The sequence below is a fragment of the Monodon monoceros genome, unplaced genomic scaffold (assembly GCF_005190385.1).
Source record: "Monodon monoceros isolate NGI ecotype Baffin Bay Population unplaced genomic scaffold, NGI_Narwhal_1 Super_Scaffold_11, whole genome shotgun sequence".
NCBI lineage: Eukaryota > Metazoa > Chordata > Mammalia > Artiodactyla > Monodontidae > Monodon > Monodon monoceros.
This window is the reverse complement of record NW_021703767.1, coordinates 45,646,399-45,669,165: the sequence shown is the minus strand read 5'-3', so window position 1 is coordinate 45,669,165 and position 22,767 is coordinate 45,646,399. Positions and strand designations below refer to the sequence as shown.

General features: G+C 39.2%; 1 protein-coding gene across 7 annotated transcripts in view; it reads right to left on the bottom strand.

The window, feature by feature from the left end:
* CRYBG3 (crystallin beta-gamma domain containing 3) overlaps positions 1 to 22,767 on the bottom strand; it is a 113,340-nt gene that overhangs the window by 54,059 nt on the left and 36,514 nt on the right. For 6 of the 7 annotated variants that reach the window (XR_003792292.1, XM_029213946.1, XM_029213949.1 and 3 more), the window contains 8 exons: positions 15,563 to 21,671; positions 13,597 to 13,641; positions 13,243 to 13,358; positions 11,557 to 11,704; positions 6,367 to 6,503; positions 4,978 to 5,092; positions 3,796 to 3,831; positions 1,493 to 1,626 (listed from right to left, as the gene is read on the bottom strand). Coding sequence is in view for 6 of the 7 variants with exons in the window: in XM_029213946.1 (XP_029069779.1) it covers positions 1,493 to 1,626; positions 3,796 to 3,831; positions 4,978 to 5,092; positions 6,367 to 6,503; positions 11,557 to 11,704; positions 13,243 to 13,358; positions 13,597 to 13,641; positions 15,563 to 21,671 (6,840 nt within the window). In the remaining variant the exon portion in view is untranslated. The remainder of the gene's footprint in view (positions 1 to 1,492; positions 1,627 to 3,795; positions 3,832 to 4,977; positions 5,093 to 6,366; positions 6,504 to 11,556; positions 11,705 to 13,242; positions 13,359 to 13,596; positions 13,642 to 15,562; positions 21,672 to 22,767) is intronic. The other variant, XM_029213947.1, reaches the window with a different exon arrangement.

The following is a 22,767-nucleotide window of genomic DNA, read 5'->3' as shown; positions in this document are numbered from 1 at the left end:
CAGACTCAGACAGGCTGGAACCTGGGGCCCTTTGCTGCAGTGCTGCAATGCTTGCACCTGAACAAACCTCTCCTGGAGCAACAAAATACAAAGAAACTATATGGGACTAAAAATAACTGAGTACGTGTGCAGTTGGGGCAAATTCTGAACAAAAGATACAAAGAGACCAAAAAACACAACTGCCACTTTTGAAGTGCCTGGAGCAAAGGCAGGGGGCTGGGGAGAAAAGGCAGGGCACTGCCCATGCCCCCTGCACACAACACCACCTAAGGGGTGGGCAAACTACCTAAGCTACCCCTCGGGCTCAACCCCTGGACACACCCTTACCCTCACCCCATATAAGGAACAAGCTCACCACCCGCTCAGGGAGTGAGTAAGAAAGGGAATTTGTTGTTTGTTCTCTCTCCCCCCCCTGCTACAGCAGGGGCCCCAATGAAGCCTTGCCTGAATTTCTTGTCAGCCTCCTATTGATTAAAGAGGTCAAGAACCCTGGTAAGTAACAAGACTAATTATGGACATGACCTACATATCTAATGCATCGCATACTCTCTTATATTTCCATTTTGGCTAGTGTGGCCATTGCTTGATTTATTGTCAGAAATTGCAAAGGTTAAGTCTCTAAATGTAGACCCTTGACTGATCTTAAACAAGTTATTTAACTTCTATGAATAAAATATTTGAGCAGCATCTTTTGCTAGAATAGCATGAACAAGTTATATGATGTTATTACTGCAAATAATAAGAGATATGGATGTTTAAATTAAAATAAACCATCATTCCAAACAGTCCAACCTATCAACAGAGAGACTAACACAATGTGTCTGAAGGAATTCTAGCACTGAGTTGACAATGGCAAATAAGCTATGAGGAAGGCTTCTTCTCTATGGTTTTACCTGGCAGGATACGAAGGCACATTACAGGTGCAGTCATAGATTTTCTGGGGTCCTTGCCCCAGTAACTGCCGATTGAGACTGGGATAGCAGCATGATGGTTACACTTGGGTTTGTACTTAGAAGTTCTTAGGGAGCTTTCTTAAAACAATGCAGGGCCAGAGGATAACTAGTGTCAAGAATCCTCGACTTTGTAAACACACAATCCAGGCTACTTCTTTAATGAGGGAGGACTCACTGCCAAGATCCTCAGCACAGAAAGTCAACTAAGGTAGAATAGGGGGTAAAAATTGGGGCTCTCATTCATGTGCACGATCTGTCAAAAAATAATTTTATCTTGCAATTCTTATCTTCTATATTGTGTTTAGAAATACTAAGTGTTTAAGTTTTAGAAACTGTTTTCTTCATTTAATCTATCTCAAAATCTCTAATACTAACAAGAGTTCACAGGAAGCTGTCAATAACTAATATTTTTTATTTCCCACATTTCAGAAGGGATGTAGTTTTAGACTAAGGTAGGTTGGTTTTGCTCTGCTTAGCACGTTTTGTGCCGATCTTCAAAAATCGACAACTGAATCACATATTGAAAATATAACACTCACACTCCACCGATGACACGAATTGATCCAATTCCATGAAAGTCTACATCATTTTTTAAAAAATTAGGGACAGAGTCTACATGTTCACTAAACTCTTTGGCCTGTCCATGGAAGTGAGGTTTTTCATAAATAATAACCTGAAAAATATGAAAGAAAATTACTTAGCAGGCTCATATTTTAGAATAGATACATACTGATTTACTTAAGTGACACTAAAGGCCACAACCTGAATTAAGGGCCACTGTCCATTTTCTTCATTAATACATACTCAAAATATAGCACACTGTCTGACATTCACAAGGAATATGTGAGTCTTTATCATCATAAAGCTAAAACATCTTGATAATATGTTTCTCTCGTATCACTATACTCAAGTATGATTACATTGTTCTAATTACCCAAATCCTAGGACCATCTCATGGAGTAAACTGTCTTATAACTGGTTCTTGAATTATCTTTCTACGTTTGTCTCTCTGTTCAAAATTTGATACAGACCTACCTTACAGTTATTTAATTTCCTCTATAAGAAATAAAAACTCTCTAGGGGTTCCAGGGCATACTGACAAATTATCTACTGGTTTGAGAAAACATGCTGTTTCTTGTAGCACTGCTTGTATGGTCACTACTAATCACTGAGAAGAATTAGATATGCAAATTCCTGAATTTAAATACAAAACTTCCTAAAAGTTTGAAATGATTGAAAGAATTTTGGTATTTTTATTGGATATTTGGTTCAAATGGGGGAGGAGGGAATACAGTAGGAAACAGATTTCTAGTATTTCATTTACTTCAAACTTGGATTGGTACAAGTTCTTCTCTTCTACCATTCTGATGCTCTTTACTTCCCAAACACAAGCTGCCCTTAGTACAGGAAAGTGATAAGAGTGATAACAGCGCTCATCTATTCACACTCTTATCACTTGGTCCTATTTATGGCTAATGGCATAATTTGTGTACAACTGGCAAATAAGGCCCATGCTTAGACACACTGAACCAGCAAGTTATAGCTTCTTTATTAAAAAAACAAAAAACAAACTGAGAACATTATACAGACTGAAAAAAATATGTAGTACTGTTCCTGCTGTTTTCTACGATTAAATTTTCAGTGTTTATTGGAAGTGATGAAGTATTATTTGGGTTTAATACATGCTACATATGCTGAACACATTCAAACTAAGTAAGAAGCAATAATTTTTTGATGAGTAAGTCATAAGCCAACACCTAACAACGTGAAAATTGTGACTATCTAGGATAGCCATTCCCTTCACTCACCTCTACAACTTGTCAGGCTCCCAGCCTGTCGCACCTGAAATTCTCATTCAGCAGACAAGGAGATTGAGACATCACTCAGGGAGTGTCACAACTAACTGTGTCACAACTAATTCTGAATCTATTAGGTCACTGGTTCGAAACCTTGGTTGTATGTTAGAATCACCTAAGAAGCTTTGAAAAATTTTAACCACACCCCAGACCAAAAAAAGTATCTCTTCCAGTGGAGCCCAGGCATAAGTATGTTTTTAAAACTCACATATGTATGATTCCAACATATAGCCAAGGTGTATTAGAGACAGTCAGATACTAAGTTTTAAAAAACTCCATCTATGTGATTGAGAGAACGGTAGTCAATTCCACAAATTAGGAAGCCCAGAAATGGGAAAGCTGGAGGAGTTGTGCCTTGTTTTGGAGGAGAGGAGGATGAATCCTGTCTCCCTGCCTGTCTCTGGAAATGCTGTAACTTAATTAAACAGAGGTTTTCTTCCTATCTCTCTTTACCATAATTTTATAATTCCATTTCTTTTCCTTTCCCAAAATGTATGTAATCCTGGCATTACTACTACCCCAGGTTTCATTGCCTCTACCGTCCCCTTCAGATACTCATACTTTCAAACTGACATCACCTAATAGGAGCTGCCTACACCTCCTTCCATCATCCTTGATCTCCATCCTCAGCATCACGTCCAAATGCCTGCCAGATATTTCCACTTGAATGTCTAGCTGTCACCTCAACCACTCCACAAAACAAGTATCAAACCTATCATCTTTCCACCCTGTTAGGAGGTTCTTATTGGGTCTGACTAGGTTGTCAGAACAGACCTCTACCTTTGCATACTGAGCCCTCTCCTCATTCAAGCCTGGGCTCTCAGCAACCACTGTGTGCAGTCACTTCCCACCACCCCAATATGCATTAGCTAGCTATTATTAGCATACATTCAGGTAATCATTTTTTTTTATTTTAATAGTCCAAAATACTTAAAGATTAATACTTAAACTTTTTAGCCTGCTACCAAAGTGTGTTTAAGACTCACCTTTAAGTTCATAGGCATTTCCACTTTCAGTCCACCCTTAAGATGACAAGAAACTTTAATGTTAGACATATACATATTTAAAGTACTCAAAAGTAACTAAGTGATATATGTAGGTTATATAAAAATCTGATTAGTGAAGATTACATACTAGTCAAATTTAAGTTGTGTATTTTAAAATTTAGAAATTTAAGTAGAGAACTCTACAGTGGTCAAAATCAAGTCAGACTACTCTACGTCAGTGTAGATGGGGTAAGAAATCTTAAAAGATACTTTCTAGAGTATAACCACTACAAGGAAGGAAACCAAACTTTAGTGCTTAAGTACATGTGACCAATTAAAGATTTAACCCCACAGCAGAGTGTCTCAAAACAGTGGAGCTGTTAGTAGATTTAAAACTTTCATCTGGCAGAGTACATGTCTAAACCACATAATACTAAATTTCTTCTCTACAATTGCTTGGGCTTTCTACATTAGAGAGAGCACTTCCTCTTCCAAGTTCTATCAACACTTCATATCACACTTACTATCTTTGTGACCACATGGGTGTAGAGCATAAAAGGTAACCCACTCCTCACAAAAGCTCTAGTTTATCATTTCCTTGTTTCCAATGGTACTCCACACAGTGATAGTCCTTAAAATTTCTCAGTTTTTCCTGTTGTTTATTTAAAGGCACAGCACAACCATAATGGTTTATCACATAGTACCATTTAATTGAAGTTTGCCCCTCAAGTAAAAATGTTTGCAACAAAATAAATCAGTAATGCAGGCATTTATTACTTTTAAGAAGGCAACCATTGACAGAACTGCCCATTTATTATTAATGCTGAACTTATCATTCATTACTGCAATGGAAGAGTATAATTTCCAACAAGCAATTTTCTAATAAGCATCAAAAAAACAAATTCAGAACTTTGCAAAATTTTCACAGAATACTACTATAAATAAACTGCTTGTATTGTGATAAATTTAGCACAAAGTAAATTCAGACATCTGTCTTCTAGAAAACATTAAAATATTTTCACACACACTGAAAGAAATAGAAAAACAATGTATGAATAGTTTGCCCATTCAGTAGTATACATATACATTTCTCAAGACCGAGATGCATGACCAATCATCAGAGCTATCTTAATTTTGAATTCATGGATACTTGGGAAAATGCTTCTTTCTAAATATGCTTACCATTTGAAGTGGATGCAATGATTTCATTTCTGCTGCAGAAATCTCAGAGAGTCCATGGTCTTCCTCCAAAACTGTGGCTTGCCCCTTGAAATTAATATCCGGGTAGGCAAGCCAACTAAGTAAGAAATGAATGGTTGGTTAAAGTATAATAGGAATACCTTAATCTGGTTCTGTAAGAGTTGAAAGTTAAAAAAAAAAAAAAAAAGCTACAAAAAGTAAAAGAAACCTCTGTCACAGAATTACACTAGCAAAACACACTCAAAGTGACATTGCCAGACAGCATATAACAATGAGTTAACAAGTTGTTAAGTACTTACATTCAGATACTATCCTAAGTTTATTATATGTTTTCCAAGCACTGGCATTGCTTTCTTTAGAATTTTCCAATATTTAAAAAGTGTGAAACAATTACAATTAGGATGTAACTGAAAAATAAAAACCATTCCACTATATTCCATTCTTTTTTAAACTAGGACAATAAGAGGTAGGGATTCCACTAAGCATTTTATACCTTTGATCCACAGTTTTAGAATCAATATCAGTTCTTGGGCTGCCTCAGGAACAGCATTTGAAATAAGATTCCTAAAAAACCCATTTAGCAACCAGCTAAACTTGATAATTACAGACATTTCTCAGGATCATGTCAATTACTGGGTCTGCCCAACAGTTCTAATCTACACTTGGGGGAGATGAAGAAAGATGTCCAACAGTGACCCCCAAATTCGACACTAACCATCTCCAGAGCAGATGAAAATGCTGAAAGAGAGAAGGATCCATGTTGAACCAGACATCACAAAACTTACGATTTAAGCCAATCTGGGACTGAATTAAGACTGAATTTAGATCCACAGTCCTGAAGATACCTTTGGAATCAGAAAGGCCTAGTATCAAATCTAATGCTTACCAACTGGTAGCCTGGGACAAGCCACTTAACTTCCTCATTTATGACATGAGAGCAGCTCTACCTGGCTTCCAGGAATAGAGGAGTAATAAAAAGGTGCCATGTCCCTGGTCCTACGAGGCCCTCAATAACTACCAGCACTGAGACACTCTACAAATAGCTCAGGCTCCAGAATTTTAGGCCAGGGACATGTATTTATTTCTCAGTCCCACAGTCTGGTGGATGAAAAGACAATGGATGCATCTATCAAGAACTACGTCTGATAATCTGTATCTGCTCCTGTGAGTCATATACCAAAGACTTAATTGGATCCGAAAAAAGACAGAATCTGTTTTAATCCCTGCAAAAGTCTTCCTTGGGTATCCAGAAGTATAAACAGTAAAATTAACTAAAACTTCAGAAATGTGTATGTCACCAATTGAAACATTAAACAAAAAGTTAACTTTGGTAACCAGCAATCACTGTAATAAAGAGAAACAGATACGTACACTCCTGACTTCACAGTAAAAGACACAGATTTGGGGATATTCAGCTCTTCCAAATTGGGGACTGCTTGCTGTAGGTAGATAGGACAACATGCTGGGTCAGACTGTGGGCAAAGTTCTATCTCTGGAATGCTGCAATCCTGAAAAAAAAATTGGCTTTGAAATATCTAGAGACACACACTCCAGTATTCTCAACACCCTGGACATGCAGTTACAATTATTCTCATTGTTCAGTTGAATTTCTATCCAAAAACAGCCTAAAGGAAGTACTGTTTCTCCTTACCAGTCTGTTAAAATAAATTTTTCTAAGGAGTTACGTTGATAACATGAAAATTATAAATATTATTGATTGAAAAAATATTACTTCAATTCTCTCTGCTTTGTTTTTAGAAGTCTTGCTCCATTAACCAAGGTTCAGATTTACCAAACTATCTGAGTGCCAAGAGTCTGTAAGCCTTCCTTCTTAGAAGCATAACAAAGCCATAGGGAGGAAGGGAGTTAAATAAAAGCTGATCTCATGGGGAACATAAGAAATAAATAACAGAGAGGCACTGCTCCCTCAGCATGTTATCCAATTTACATTGACAAAAGAAATAGGAACTAGAGGTGAGGGCAAAGGAAATGTTTTCCTACTTGTGGTATTTATTTTCTTTAGTACAAGTTGGTTTGAAGAAGAAAGGCATTATGAAATTTGAACCTATACTCCGTCACACGTCCACGGTCACCATGTCCTGTCAAACTTTCCTTTAAAATTTCCACTGTCAAGGTTCTTCATCAAGGCCAAGACTTTGATTATGGGCCTAGGCCACCAGTCGAGTAAGCTTACTCTTTATAGAGCCGGGCCTGTGAGAACACCACTTCCCTCATCATACTCCTTGGCTCAAGACCCAAGCATTTCAAATTTATATTTCTGCTTTCCTTTCTATAATATGGCAACAACCCAGTGAGCTATACTAACTCCCCAAAACTCTTCAGTCATACTGGTATCCATACTACCTCTGCTTCTGGCCTCTCTAACCTTGGTAAATGTTTCCCTCATTGTAACTAAAGACAAAATTTTCTGTATTATTACTTACGAAAATCTTTTCTTAAATTTTATCGGAATATAGTTGATTTACAATCTTGTGTTAGTTTAAGGTGTACAGCATAGTGATTGTTTTATACATATATATATATATATATATATATATATATTCATTCTTTTTCAGATTCTTTTCCCATATAGGTTATTACAGAACACTGAGTGGAGTTCCTCGTGCTACACAGTAGGTCCCTGTTGGTTATCTATTTTATATACAGTAGTATGTATGATAATCCCAAGCTCCTACTTTATCCCTCCCAGCCACGTTTCCCCCTTTGCAAACCATAAGTTTGTTTTCGGTAGTCAAGTCCTAACTCAAAAAAGAGCTGGGACGAAGTGAGAGAGTGGCATGGACTTATATATACTACGAAATGTAAAATAGATAGCTAGTGGGAAGGAGCTGCAGAGCACAGGGAGATCAGCTAGGTGCTTTGTGACCACCTCTAAGTGGGATAGGGAGGGTGGGAGGGAGGGAGACGCAAGAGGGAGGAGATATGGGGATGTATGTATATGTATAGCTGATTCGCTTTGCTATACAGCAGAAACACACCATTGGAAAGCAATTATACTCCAATAAAGATGTTAAAAAATAATTAAAAAATTTAAAAAAAGAATAATGGGAGAGAACCCCCAAAAATAAATTAATTAAAAAAAATACCTTATCATTTCTTAAAGAATCAAAACCACAATTATTTTTCTCTTCTCTAAAACTACAGATGTGCTTCTGTCTGAACACACAATCTATCTCAGTAATCATGAATGTTTAATTACACAACTCAAGTTTCAGTAGCATAATTCTTATCCAAGACATTGTGACATTCAAATGATTGTGCTTTAATAAAATAGGTAAATGCAATAACAATTAGAGGTGACAGTTATTAAACAATTATATTTTTATTATAATCTGCTTTGCAATTTTAAAACTGCAATTTTCTGATTTTTTAATCTTTCTTCAAACTGAGTTCTCTTATTAATTGTTCTTAATCATTCTTATTAATATGTAAAAGCAAGCAAGTTGATACATCTTGTTTTCAGAAAGTTAGTTCTAAAATGCAGTATGGTAAAAAGGTATAACCTAAAATATCCTTTAAAGTATAAAAGGTATATTTCCTTCTAAAGTTTCATTTAAAAAACAGCCAGAAATCTCCAGAAGTCACCTGTCAATCTTCAAGACTCTTTTGTTTGCTATTAAAAATAGAGCTCTAGTAACATTATTTAAAATGCTGCCATACTAATGTTCCCCCAGGGATCTGAGGTACAGTAACAGAATACATAACTAAGTGTCTCACACAAATAAGTTTCCTCTGCATTGTGTTATACAAACAATGTTTGGGTGGTGTATTTTAAAAGGGAAAAAGCTAAGAGGCATGAGTCTACCACAACACAGAAGGAAACAGATAATGGAAAAAAGCATAATGATGGCTAAAAATTGAAAATAAAAATAAGAATGCTTATGCTCTCAACTATCTTTACTAGAGGACAAATTTTTTTCTCTAGTTGACTGAAAAAGATTTCACTGATGAGTTCTATTTTCTCCATGGTGGCTATTCACAGAAGTAATGTCTTTTGCAAGATTTGTATAATTCTTGACAAAGGCAGTAAACACTAGCAACTGAAGGGCGCCTTATAGTAACCTAGCAACAAGAAGCAGTTTACTCCTGGTAGAATTTATATGGCTTCCTCCCAGACTTTTCTAGTCATGATATACTTTATAATATCTTGGTGAAATCTACAAGCTTAGACTATTAAAGCAACTAGTAGGAATGGAGACAAAGCTATAGGAGAGAAACAGGGTGGGAATGAATTACAAAAACAGTAAGAAAAACTTGCCTCCACCTTACATGAAATACCTCCAGTCCCTGATCGAACAACAGATCTCTCTCTTCTCAGCTCATTAATGAGGGCACAACCTAAGTAACTTCTGAAAGAAGGAAATGTCATTCTTTGAAAATAAATATTAAATGCGTAATAAACAGAGTAATGCGCAATATTCCTTTTTTCTGTTTCAGAAAAGAAAGCACTTGACTCAAGACTCACTGCACTGCTACCCCACCTCCAGTTATTTCCACTGGGGGCAAAGATGACCCTTGAGCAGAATCTACAACTGCTGATGACTGATGGCATCTTCTGTTACTTGCTCTATCTATTCACGGCAAAACAAAGGCATCATGAAAGTATTTTCTTTAAAGAACATTAGAAGTTTGACTACTCAGATTAGAGCCACTAAAAGATGCTGAAACAAGATAAAGCTGGCGTAGGCCTAGGCGAATTTGGAATGGCTGCCAGGAAAATGAAGCTATCGATAGGCAGAATTTTGACAAGGTGGGAGAAAGGAAGCAGTTTGATGCCTGATTCTTGCTTTGTAAAATATTTAGAACAATGCTAATGCTTTTTCCATTCAATGCTCAATAGTTTTATTTTCCTTCCTCACTAATAGTTGTGAGCATGTCCAAGACAAGTGGGCACTAACACTGCAATTTAAAAAATGGCTCCACAAACAAACAGTGGAAGAAGAAAAAAATGCAAGTATGACTTATTCTTTCTTATAATATATTCGAAGCAAATGGCGGAAGTGCAAATACCCATTTATATACCCAGGCTCAACAGATTGAATTTTTGTTTGATTTTATTGTTGCTTGATTCTGGGTGGAGGTTGCTGCTTACAATACTTTATTCATCTTTTTTTTTCCCCCCACTAGGCCTGGCACAGTGCCTGACATTCACAAGGCAGGCACAAAACCACACATTATTTAAATCTTAGAAGATTCCACCTACAAACTAATTATCTGTTTCAAGGAATTTCTAGTGAGTTAGCTAATTATGTGAGCGCTCAAATGCTGCTTGCTGAGCTGAACTGCTTGCGATTAAATTTTTCATTGAAAACGAACACTGCCCTCTATGTTGTAGCCATCAATCTCCCTGAAGTACCAGCAAGCCACCAACATTCACCTCAGTATCTGACACATGTGGCTCTGTTAGGGACTCCCTCACATCTCCCGTGCTGCCTAACTCCTGTTCACTCAGTCAAGATGCCAATCAGGTACCACCTCCTCCGGGTGAGGTACCTCTTCTTCGAGCACCTGTAGGGCCCTGCATAGTACTTCTCACATCATATGGTCATGTGATTCAGCTGTCTCTGACCTAGACTCTGAGCAATCTGAAGTACAAGACCGTACATCACTTGTATTTCTATTCCCAGTGCCTATCACAGTATTGGGTCCAAAAGAAGACACAAACATTTGTTAGACAAAGGTTTGTTTAACAGTTTTGCAGAAGGTATTAATTCACGCAGACACTCCTTTATGATAATACGAGTTTTCCTGTATGTCCTCTTATTTTTCTATATGCTATCTGCAACTATCAAGGTTAAATAATGTTGATTCAAGTCATCATGATAGGGTCCACTCCAATTTAGACATTTTTAGCATATAAATGGAATCTCCATAATTTGAAAAATATATATGTCCACGACTGTCACAGGAGTCACTGCGCTAAATCATGTACTACATTACTGCTGAAGGAACTCTTAAGAATACATGGGAGAATTCTGTCATTATCACTAACTCACCCCTCCTCTAAACCACCAAGGCACTTCCCACAAAATGTTTCATTATGTGGCAAGACCTTCCTCATCTTAGTATTAAATATTTTCTAAACAGAAAATAAAAAAGCAACACTTTTTCGCTTCCTCTCCCCATCTTCCTTCTCTAATTTCTTCTAACACTCGTCTCTCTCCCCCTTTCTCATAAACACCATACACACACACACACACACACACACAGCTACAATGAGGAATAGAAATCTACACTAGAAAAAGATATATTTGTAAATATCTAATCCTAAAGATGTCTGGATGGTATATTCCTACTACTATTAAAAATACATATACATAACATGTAACATTTTATGTGCCAGCTTACATGTAATATTTTAAATTTTCATTCACTTAACACTTTATACATATCTGGTCAAAAAATTATCAATATGATATGAAGATTAATAAAATTAGCACAAATATTAGCAACCATTTCCTAGCATTGCTGGGACAAAGTACAGCTTTACTACATGACAAGCAAAATAAAAAACAGGGATAAAATCAACTGTTCCATTACCTTTAAGACACGTTTGATAGACCCCAATACAAAGTTTCTTTGTGGATGCTTTCTGCTCTGAAGGATCCAGTCATGATTTAACACCTTTTCCCCTTCTTCTAGTATACATTTCTGACCTTGGAAATGTGGTTTCTCATATAAAATCCAGCTGAACAAATATGAAAGCATGATCAGTTATAATTAATTTTCTAAGAAACGAGGCATAAAACAAATGATATTTATAATTCACAGACCATCTTCTCTACTTAAATTTTAATATCTGGGCTATTTTCCACTACTAGCATATAATCCTATTTTGAAACAATGATAAATATGCTAATGTAAGGATAAGCAAAGAGTGAAGAATAAAAGTGCACAGAACTTGGAAGTAATACTTCCTGAACACAGCACCACAGTCTATGCCTGTGCCTGTATTTATGTATACATACACTTTACAGATGCTGTATACACATTTACATGAAAAACAATAGCTGGGGCTTCCCTGGTGGCACAGTGGTTAAGAGTCCGCCTGCCAATGCTGGGGACACGGGTTCGTGCCCCGGTCTGGGAAGATCCCACATGCCGCGGAGCGGCTGGGCCCGTGAGCCATGGCTGCTGAGCCTGCACGTCCGGAGCCTGTGCTCCGCAGCGGGAGAGGCCACGACAGTGAGAGGCCCGCGTACCGCAAAAAAAACCAAAAACAAAACAGCTTAACAATTCCAAATTCCATTTCTACCCTAATTTTCCTGTCATTGGACAACAGAGCACATGTGTCTCATTTTATAACATGAAGATACACTACACGACACTGCTTTAATGTGACTGACCAGTGGGTAACGCAAACACTGGACAAAGAAACTCTGGCCCCCACATGTCCAGGGGACATGGTCCATAATAACAAATGAGGTTTTCCATCATTTTTACACCATACAAAGAATCTTTCACTTCTTGAGCAGATCAGTGATACAAATGACTTTTTAAAAATTTATTTTTGGCTGCATTGGGTCTTTGTTGCTGTGTGTGGGCTTTCTCTAATTGCGGAGAGTGAGGGCTACTCTTTATTGCAATGCGTGGGCTTCTCATTGTGGTGGCTTCTCTTGTTGTGGAGCACGGGCTCTAGGCGCACAGGCTTTAGTTGTTGTGGCACGCATGCTCAGTAGTTATGGCTCACAGTCTCTGGAGCGCAGGCTCAGTAGTTGCGGTGCACGGGCTTAGTTGCTCCACAGCATGTGGGATCTTCTTGGATCAGGACTCGAGCCCATGTCCCCTGCACTGGCAGGCGGATTCTTAACCACTGTGCCACCATGGAAGCCCGATACAAATGACTTTAAGCATGTGGCCTTCACATTCCTTAGTGTCCCACAAATTTTGAACTCATTTTCAAAGCTATGCTTCGTTCAATTGAAGCCTTCAACTAAACTTGCCAAATCTATCCTGCTAATAATGCAGTCACAAAATGGTACTGATTATATATACTGTATATATTAGGACTTACTACTTACTGCAGGCTGTAAGTACTAAAAACAACCTATATTTTCTGTCACAGTAAATAAAGAGAACAATTAAGTTATAAAATACAAATAACGTTTCAAACAGTTATTCTAGAGGAAAAGGAATGTGACCTCGATACAAAAAATATAAAGCATAAACAGCAAGAAAACACTTAATTTAGGGGGAAAATGCTATAAATTTTAAGAGATCTCTTACCAGCCCCTTACAACTTTTATCAGTACCCCATTCGGAAAGGACCAAGATGTAGCATCGGGAATATTACAGTAGATCTCTTGTTTATATTTACTTCCATGGAGATCATAGATAACCAGCTGCAACACACAGTAAGTAGGCACAATAACTAATTTTAAGAATGCATTTAAAATTCCAAAATGTCCTAGAATGTAGAAAATAAAACATCCTAAATATATAAAAATATTACTTTAGATGCTAAATCCTTGAGTAAAACAATCATGTTCTAAGTCAGTTAAAAGTACTTACTTTAAACTCCCAAACGTAAAAGTAACCTTACTTCTTTTATTTTAGTCTACCTAAGAAACTTGTGCTTACCTTCCCAGGTCTTGGGTTACACTTCAGAGTTTGTTTGTCAACGTTCTGAAATAATAAAAGTGGAAGAAGTAAGCCTTAAGAAACATAAACAGAAAGATATACAGTTCACTTTCTTAGCGGTCACAGATCCAATTTATCGCATATTTATTTAGTGGGCATCATTACAAGGTGCACCTCTAGGTACTACAAGGGATATAAAGGTAAATACAAAGGAAAATAAAGCTTTGTCTCTGCCCTCAAGAAGCTTATAGCTTAGAAAGGGGAAACAGGTGATCACATTCCCATGTCTCTTCTAGGTGGGGGATTAAGTTAAACCCTCAGGTAAAATACAATCAAAATGCCAAGTTATGGAAGTCAAGAGAAATGGCACCAGCATGGAGGTGAGGTGATGGCAGAAGAAGGTTCCCAAGAGGCTTGTGTGAAGTAGTGGTATGGAGCAGACCTTGAAAAACAGGACTTCAGTAAGTGAAAAAATGTGGCAGGTTGGTGTGGAGGTAGTAAAGAAAAAAATTCCAGGAAGAGACCATCTTGAGAAAAAGTGCAGACATCTTACAGGGCGTGGAACCAGCGCACAAAGAGAGAACGCTAAGCAAACAAGACTTGGGGACCTCGTCATAGAGTGAAGTGGTTGCACTTGACTTAGTAGGAAATCAGGAACCATTAAAGAAACATTTCTTCAAATACCAAGCTTTCTTTTAAAAGGACCTTGCCTTGCAAGCTATTGGTTGGTATTCAAGTATTAGTACTTGCTACTAAGGGTATTCAAAGTACAGATACAGTCCTTGGGAATCCTAGAGAAAGTTCCATGATCTTGGAATGTCAGAAAGGAATGTCCTGAGACTTCCCTGGTGGTGCGGTGGTTAAGAATCTGTCTGCCAATGCAGGGGACATGGGTTCGATCCCTGGTCTGGGAAGATCCCACATGCCGCGGAGCAACTAAGCCTGTGCACCACAACTACTGAGCCTGCACTCTACAGCCCACGAGCCACAACTACTGAGCCCACGTGCCACAACTACTGAAGCCCACGTGCCTAGAGCCTGTGCTCCCCAACAAGAGAAGCCGCCGCAATGAGAAGCCCGTGCACTGAAACGAAGAGTAGCCCCCGCTCGCTGCAACTAGAGAAAGCCTGCAAGCAGCAATGAAGACCCAGGGCAGCCAAAAGTAAATAAATAAATATATTAAAAAAATAAAAGGAATGTCCCATATTCAATGAATAGTCTACAGTAAACATTTAAATATTTCTAAGTTGAAGAAAAGTGTAATTGAATTTCAAGACATTTTCCAGCTATAATGTTTTCATCTCCTTTTCTCTGAATTAGTCTGTTCATTGCCCTGCTATGTATGAACAAGAACAAGACCAACTACAGTGAGAGACTGTTGTCAAGCAAAGACTTAAAATATTTTAAGTAGTTAAAATATTTTTAAGTATTGTGAAATATTTTCTTGAGACACATAAGCTCAACAGCAAGTGACAATTTTTCTACATACAGTACCTTGAGAAACTCAGAATGCTGTCACTTAATTTAGTTTGAAAACTAAAAATTAGCAAAGAACTGGGATATAACTTGCTTCTCTCTTATGCCTTTTAAATTCTGATGAAGCAATTTTGTTTTCTCAAATATACCAGTCCAGCTAAAATTCATGAGTTATGATACACTTCAAAGAACAAAGTAACCTCTGGTATTTTTTAAAAAAATCTTTCACAACCTCAAAACACTGATTTTTTTTTTTTCTTTTTTTGTGGCCGGACGCACAGGCCCAGCGGCCATGGCTTATGGGCCCAGCCGCTCTGCGGCATGTGGGATCTTCCCGGACAGGGGCACGAACCCGTGTCCCCTGCATCGGTAGGCGGACTCTCAACCACTGCGCCACCAGGGAAGCCCAACACTGATTTTCTTAATAAAATTTTAGATCATTTCATGATCCAAAGCACTACTTCACTAGTTAATAATCAAAATAACTTACCTCTGTGAACGAGCTTAATCGGCCTGAGGTGTCTCGAGCACAGAAATATTTTGACACCGGTTCCTGAAAAATTCCACCAAATCTGGCTCCTTTTTCTGAGGAACGGATTTTGGAAGTCTGCAAATACTGATGATAAGCACTCTTTAAAGAAGAATGTAGTTTGGAAGTAAGGTCAGATTTTTGTAGAAATGAGGCCTTTTCTGGCCACAGACCAATTTGCAGATTAGAGGTAGTAGGCTCATTTGACATCACATAAGAACTCTTAGAAACGCCAGTACTTTCCTGGTCATCATCAGGGCAAAATGCGATAGAAGAATCTGGCAGCTTGAAGATAACATTTTCCCGCCTTCTAGCTCTCAGACTTCCTTTGTGCAATGGCTCTTCCTCCTCTTTCTCCTTTTCCCCTCCCCTCCATCTGTCATCTTCATCCAAATTCATCTTTAAACGCTCCGATACTGACTGGAGAAGCGATAAAACAGAAGAGGACTGGTTTGCACTCTCTCTTGATTTCGTGGAGCCATGATGGCCAGGTGAGATTTCGCTGGATAGAATGTCCTCCTGAGAGCTGTCATCCTCATAAATGGGAGACAAAGCTAAGGGATAAATCTTGTACCTTTTGGCCTCTACTGATAAGAACATTTCTGAACTATCATCATCGAATGTCTCACCTAATTTAGTTTCCTTTTCAAAATGATGGACGAGGTCAGTTCTACTTTCAGACCTTTCACACGCGGAAACAGGCATGCTGTTGGTAGATGTGTCAGGAATCAGGAGGGACTGTGTTCTTCTTACTTCTGCAGTAGCATACTTGTCCTCATCTTGAAGAGGCTCTTCATATAATATAGTAAAGGAAGAACTTTCTTGTTCATCCTGAGCAATGAAGGCTAGGTTAGGCTCTTCCTTTTCATCTCCATAATCTAGATCTCTTATTTTCTTATGTACTGCAGTAACAGATGTTCTTCTGTCTAGCTTTCCTATGGTAGCCTCGGGTTGAAAATCTGGCATTGCTAAGGCCGGGTAGCCTTTATAATCCTTACTTAGCATAGGTGATTCATAACCCCTGAAAGAGGTGAGTCTAGTGTCAAACGCTGTCAAGCATGCCTTCATTTCAGTAGGCTCCTTCTCCATTTCTCCACCACTCCCTTCAGCAACCTCTTGGGGTGCTTTTTCAGCTTCAGATATGGGAGGCGTGGCCTCTTCTTGTGTAACAGGCAATTCCAGATCTGTTCCGTATGTTTTCTCAAGGTTTACCACTGTGGACAACACTTTATGCTTCCTGACAGTCCCATCAGAATTTTCTGGGGATGTCCTTTCCATGTCTATCTTAAAGGGCATGGACACAATCGTTCCAGTTGTCTCTTTTGCATCTTTCTTACATGCTTTTTCCATTTCTAAGGAAGCAGGTACTGCCTTCTTGTGTGCTTCTTTCACTTCTAACACAAAAGGAGGTACTATTTCAGTTTTCCTAATAACCCCTTTGGCATCCTTTTGGTAAGTGTTTTCCACGTCCATCATAGGTCTTTCAGTCTTTCCAGTGATCTCCTCACCATCTTTTTGGTAGATATTTACCACTTCTAATGTAATGGGCATCACCTCAGCTTTGTCCATCTTTCCTTCAGCATCTTTTTGGTAAATATCTTCCATTTCTAGTGTAGCAGGTATCATTTCAACCTTTTCGGCAGTGCCCTCAACATCTTTGTGGTAGAAATTGTCCATTTCTGACATAACCAAAGTCATCCTGGTCTTACCAACATCCCCTTCAGCATCCTTTTGGTAAACATTTTCCATTTCTAACGCGGCAGGTATCACTTCAGTCTTTCCAGTGATTCCCTCTGCATCTTTTTGGTAGACATTTTTCAGTTCTGACATATCAGGTGTTATGTCAGTTTTGCCAATATCCCCTTCAGTATCCCTCATTTCATAAGCTTTTTCCATTCCTAAAATGGCAGGTAATCCCTCAGTTTTTTCAATATAGCTCTCAGCATCCATTTGGTATGCTTCTCTCATTTTAAGAATTTCAGTTGCTGGCTCAGTTTTTGAGGTATGCAATTCAGCATCCTCTTTATGTGCTCTTCCCACTTCTGACATAGGGGGGACTGCCTCATATTTCATAATATTCAATTCAGCATCCTTCTTATTTGGTTTTCCCATTTCTACCATGGAAGGTATAAGCTCAATTCTTCCTATATTTACTTCAGTATCCTTCTTGTGTACTTTCCCTACTTCTGACACTGCAAGGGGTACGCTTTTATTACTATGGCCTGGCAAGCTTTTTTCAGATATACATAAAAGAGTATCAGACAAACCGCTTTTAGATGTCCCAGGTACATGGATGTCATCATTCACAAATGGAGGCCATGTGAAATTTAATACAAGAGTTCTTCTTTCCTCTGTCTCAGTTTTGTGATTATCAACACACTGTACTTCCATTTTTTCTTTACAGTCCTTGTTGAGAAACGAATGTGTTTTTGACTTATCATCTAACCTTGTATGGGGCGTGTCTTCAGCTAGTAAAACAGTATCTGGCTCCTGCAAATTTATACTATCAGACTGTCCACCTCTAGTTCCTGAAAAAGGGGATTTTGGGTAGAGAACAATTTCTCTTCCTTTAATTGACTCTGTGTCACTAACTAAGTTACTTACAGCAAAGAATCTACCTAATACTTTTTCACTAATTTCACATGTGCTTTGATTTACTGCCTGTTCTGACACTAAGAACTCCCTTACCGTATCAAGCGGCTTCAGAAGTTTTGAAGTATTAGCCTGAAGTTCAGAATCCCGGGTATCCTGAGCATCATTTGCTAAGGTTTCTTGGGCTGAATAAATAATCTCATTGACTAATTCCCTAGCTTGATCTTCTAACAACCAAGATACATTCATTCTATCAGAATCAAAAAGGAGACTCTTCTCACCAACCATAGGTGAAGCACAAGCCTTTTCTTCCCCTTGGACTTCAGACATATTTTCCACGGCCTGCTCTTCCAAATGCTCTGTCAGCTGGATCCCTGTCAGTGTCACTTCTGATGGGTTTTTCTCAAGGATGTCTTCTTTTAGGGTACCTGGATTCATTATGCCGCCTACGGCTATATACTCCTGGCAGGTACCAACTGTGCATCTGGACTTTAGCTCTTCCCTGACAGAATTAAAGATCTCAACAATCAATGTATCCGCCTTTTTACATAAACCACTTTCGAGGTCCAGAAGTTGCTCACGTGCTCTCCTCCTTGCTTCTATGTGCTCAGCAGATGCTTCGGAACACTGCTGGCTTGAGCTGTTAACTGACGCTGGGGCCCCAGCAACTGCTCCAGTCTCTGCTTCCATAGGACTGTCAAATTGGGCAGCAGTTGGGAAATCAACTGATACCATCCCAGTATGATCCCCAAAATGGTCCTGAAGTGGGGTGACTTCTGCCCCTGTTGGGAGAGATGTTTCAAATTCCAAATAAGAGCTATCAGGGTACAGCAGGTTAGTCAAGGAGGTACCTTCATGTGGGACATCTATGGTAACTTTTACAGAACTAAAATCATTTGGGGGATTCTGTGAACTTGTCACCATGCTAACTTCTTCAGAGTTACTGGAGGAAGAAGCCATGCCATCAATACCACCACTTAGGAGATGAGCACCCTCTTTCTTTCTGTGAGATGAGGCTCTCTTTTCTGATCTCAGCACAGAAGGATGAGTACGAAAATTTGAATCCTCAGATGCAAACGCATTTTTTTCCAAACTCACACCAGAGCCCAGAAAAGGTGCATTTACTACTGTGCTGTCAGTTTCTTGGAATTTGGGGGAAGTACTAGTTAAACTGAGTTCTGCCATTTCTGAAAAACCAGAAATCTTTTTGGTCCCACAGATAACTGAAGGTTGATGAATCACAGAAGTGTTGGCTTCACAGTTCTGTGCCATTTGCCTAGTGACTTTTCCATCATGAACAGCAGGTAAAGTCCCAGGTATTTTACTTTGGAGAAGAGCAGAATTACCTGAGGCTTCCAACTCTGCTTCCTGTGTACCTTGATATTTGGAGGCAGGAGGAGAAACCTCAGTTTGGCAATTCTCTTTAAGGCTGGCATCTGAATATTTCTCTTTAATTTCTTTATGACCCACTAACTGAAAACTTCTGTCCTGTTCAACTTCTAGGGAAGTCAATTCTGATAAAAGAGGACTTGCTGGCACATCTGTAATTTCAAGTGGAGAAGAGATTGTATCCTGAGAAATGTCTCTGGGCTCTGTTTGGGGAACAGATATCTTGGAGAGACCTAGAGTTTTTCCTCTTCCAGAATATGACCCAATAGGAACACTGTTCTGACCGTCAACTTCAGACGTTGACAACATTTCTGCAAGGTTATCAGTTTTGGTTTCCAAGGAGAAAAGAGAATCAGACTTGCCTATAGTGCCCTGATTTGCTTTGGCATTTGACAGCATGAACTCTGCTTTATCACGGTCTTGAGATGAAGTGGGACTGTGGTCCTTAGAGAGGCTTTCGGACTCAAAGCTCAAGTCCACTGCAGTTAAGTGGGTGTCATTGGCTTCAAGACCTAGTGGAAACTGGCATTTTTCACTATCAGGAAGAACTTCCTTGGACTCAGGAATTACAGATGCACGCTCAGGATGAAGGCAAGCAGGGAGACTCTTCCTGTCTGTGGCCTCAGCATGATTTGCCACATTTTCTTCTTGACACTTACGAGGCTGATGGGAAATACCAATGATGCTGACATCCCCAGTTTCAATGAGCACAGAGGAACCTTCATTCTTTAAGACAGGAATATCCAACCTGCTCAGCATGCCAGCTCGGGAAACAAAGGTAGGAGATGAAGTACTGAAATCTGATTTTTTATGGTCAAGGTTAAGAGATGTCCTGGGATCAGGTGATGCTTTGGCTTGCTGACGACTCTCAGAGTCAAGAATAGATCCTGAAATGTGATTTCTATTCAGTTCAGGTGATATTTTATTTTCTAAGCATGCTACAACGGCTAATTCACTGGTGTGTTTTACAGAGGCAGCATCCTTTTCATTCATTCTAACAATGGGAGGCATTTTGCTATGTGGCCTAACAAGCTTCTTGGCTTCTGTTACCAACAACTTGTCAGTACCTTTGGGTAATGACTCGATTCTACCTTCTGGAGCTTTTACATGACTTGAAGTTGTGGGTTCACCGACTGAGGTGCTTTCTGTTTCTTGCTTGATTTCTGTAGGAGCCAAATTTTCCTGTGTGTCCAGGGCAGAAAATCTGTTTTCTTCACTTATAAGTTCTGTGTCTGTTACAGCATGTCTCTGGAGAGCAATGTTGCTAGTGTGATTGGCAGCGTGCTTTGACGAGTTACCTTCGGTGTGCTTGTCAGAACACTTACTCTCTGGCCACTGCAGAGCTTGACGCCTAATTGATTTATTTGGACTTGGCAAATCTGTATTTCCATGTTTGGTAGTGTCACTCCCATCAGATTTACTACCAGAGAAGTCGGAAACAGCAGGGTTCTCAGGCTCGACACACTCCCCTCTTTGCACCAGTGTCCCATCACTCATCATCGAGCTGTTTTCTATTACCGTAGTTTCTGGTGTTGCTGTCCTCTGCAAGTCTGGACTGCAAGGAATTTTGCTACTGTTACTTTCTGTAGACAATGCTGAACATACCAAATTTCTGTCAGTCTGAGAGACTGGTATACAGCTTAAATGGTGCTGTAAGTCAAATTCTTCATCAGTGGAGCTAGAGTTAGTCTCAGAACAGGATGACCGACTTCTCTCAGGTCCCCCAGGATCATTTTTATTTAAAACATCCCTAGAAGAAGCAGTGCTAGACAGTTCTCGGTTGTTTGTTGAATGGCTTTCTGGGTTGATATTTATTTTATTATAATCAGAGTCTTCTATCCGGCCTTTAAGCACTTGTCCTTTCACAGAAACGTCTGTGCTAGCTGATGACAATGACACCATCCCAGCCTCTATCTCACTTCCAAGGCCAATATGTGTGCTCGTACTAGAGTCGGAACTTTCATTTTCTCTGTCTAAGGGATTCAAGGTTTCCAGCTCCGTCTGCTGCTTCAAATACTTCCTAATTTGTCTGGGGCCTCGGTACGTGGCATATGTTACTACAGGCCTCTCTGGTTTACCATCCATTTGTCTGCAAAAAGAAATAGCATGAGAGTATCAGGAAATATAATTAGTAACACTTAACAGTAATTCCAGAAATCATGGTGAAGTATATCTTTCAAACACTCCTATTCTTCATATGTCCAAACTTGGGAAGGAAATCCTAGAATATTTTAGTTCAACCCATCTTTATTAAGCATAATACAGACGTGACCAGCAGCACATAAATGTCAACCAGCATGAATGTCTGAGCTCCTCAGAACTGTCCCTCTCACCTGATTACGTCTGTCTCTCTCACGGTGGTTAATGGAGCGAACGTGGGCTGACAAGCCTGAGGCTTGAGTTCTAGCTCTGATCTCCAAGGAGTTTTTGACTAGAAGGAACCACATTGCCTTTGTGCCTCATACTGGTACCTCATGGCTAATCACTGATTTCTCCACCATATCAGAGCATCATAGCGAGTTTCTCTTCCTTTATTTAGATGTGAATTTGGAACAGCAACTTTTAGCACAGAGTTAGAGAAGTTGTAAAGAAAACACCTGGCAAGACGTCTAGCCTGCAATAAGCACTCAATATATACTTAAGTCAATAAATGACAGAATTCTCTTAAAAATCCTCTCTCCTGTTAAGTTCTTCAATTAGCAGAGTAAGTATTAAACTGGCTGGGTGAATGCAGAAATCAAAAAAGGTTTCTAGCATGAGTTCCCTACTTTTTCTCAACCCTAGCATAAAGCTCCTGATGTCCTCAGCATCTAACTTCTTTTGGAGAATCTACCCCTGGGAGCTCTGATGCTATGCTATGCTATGCTGCCTTACAGCCCTTAACACACACCTTTCTCTCCCCTTCAGTTCCAGCCCCAGACAGAAGCTTCTGTCCTCTAAGACTCAGTTCCCAAGTTAACCCCAGTGCAAACCTACCCCAGGACCCTGTTACTGCTAGAACGGGCAGTTAGCCTCTGATCTGTGGGGACACAGGGCCCTGAGCACATCACTTGCCATATTAGATTATAAAGATATATGCACTGATTTATTTCCCCACTAACCTAGTGCCTATTTGAAGGCAGGCACTACATCTTCATCATTTTCATTTTTTTTTTTTTGTGGTGCGCAGGCCTCTCACTGTTGTG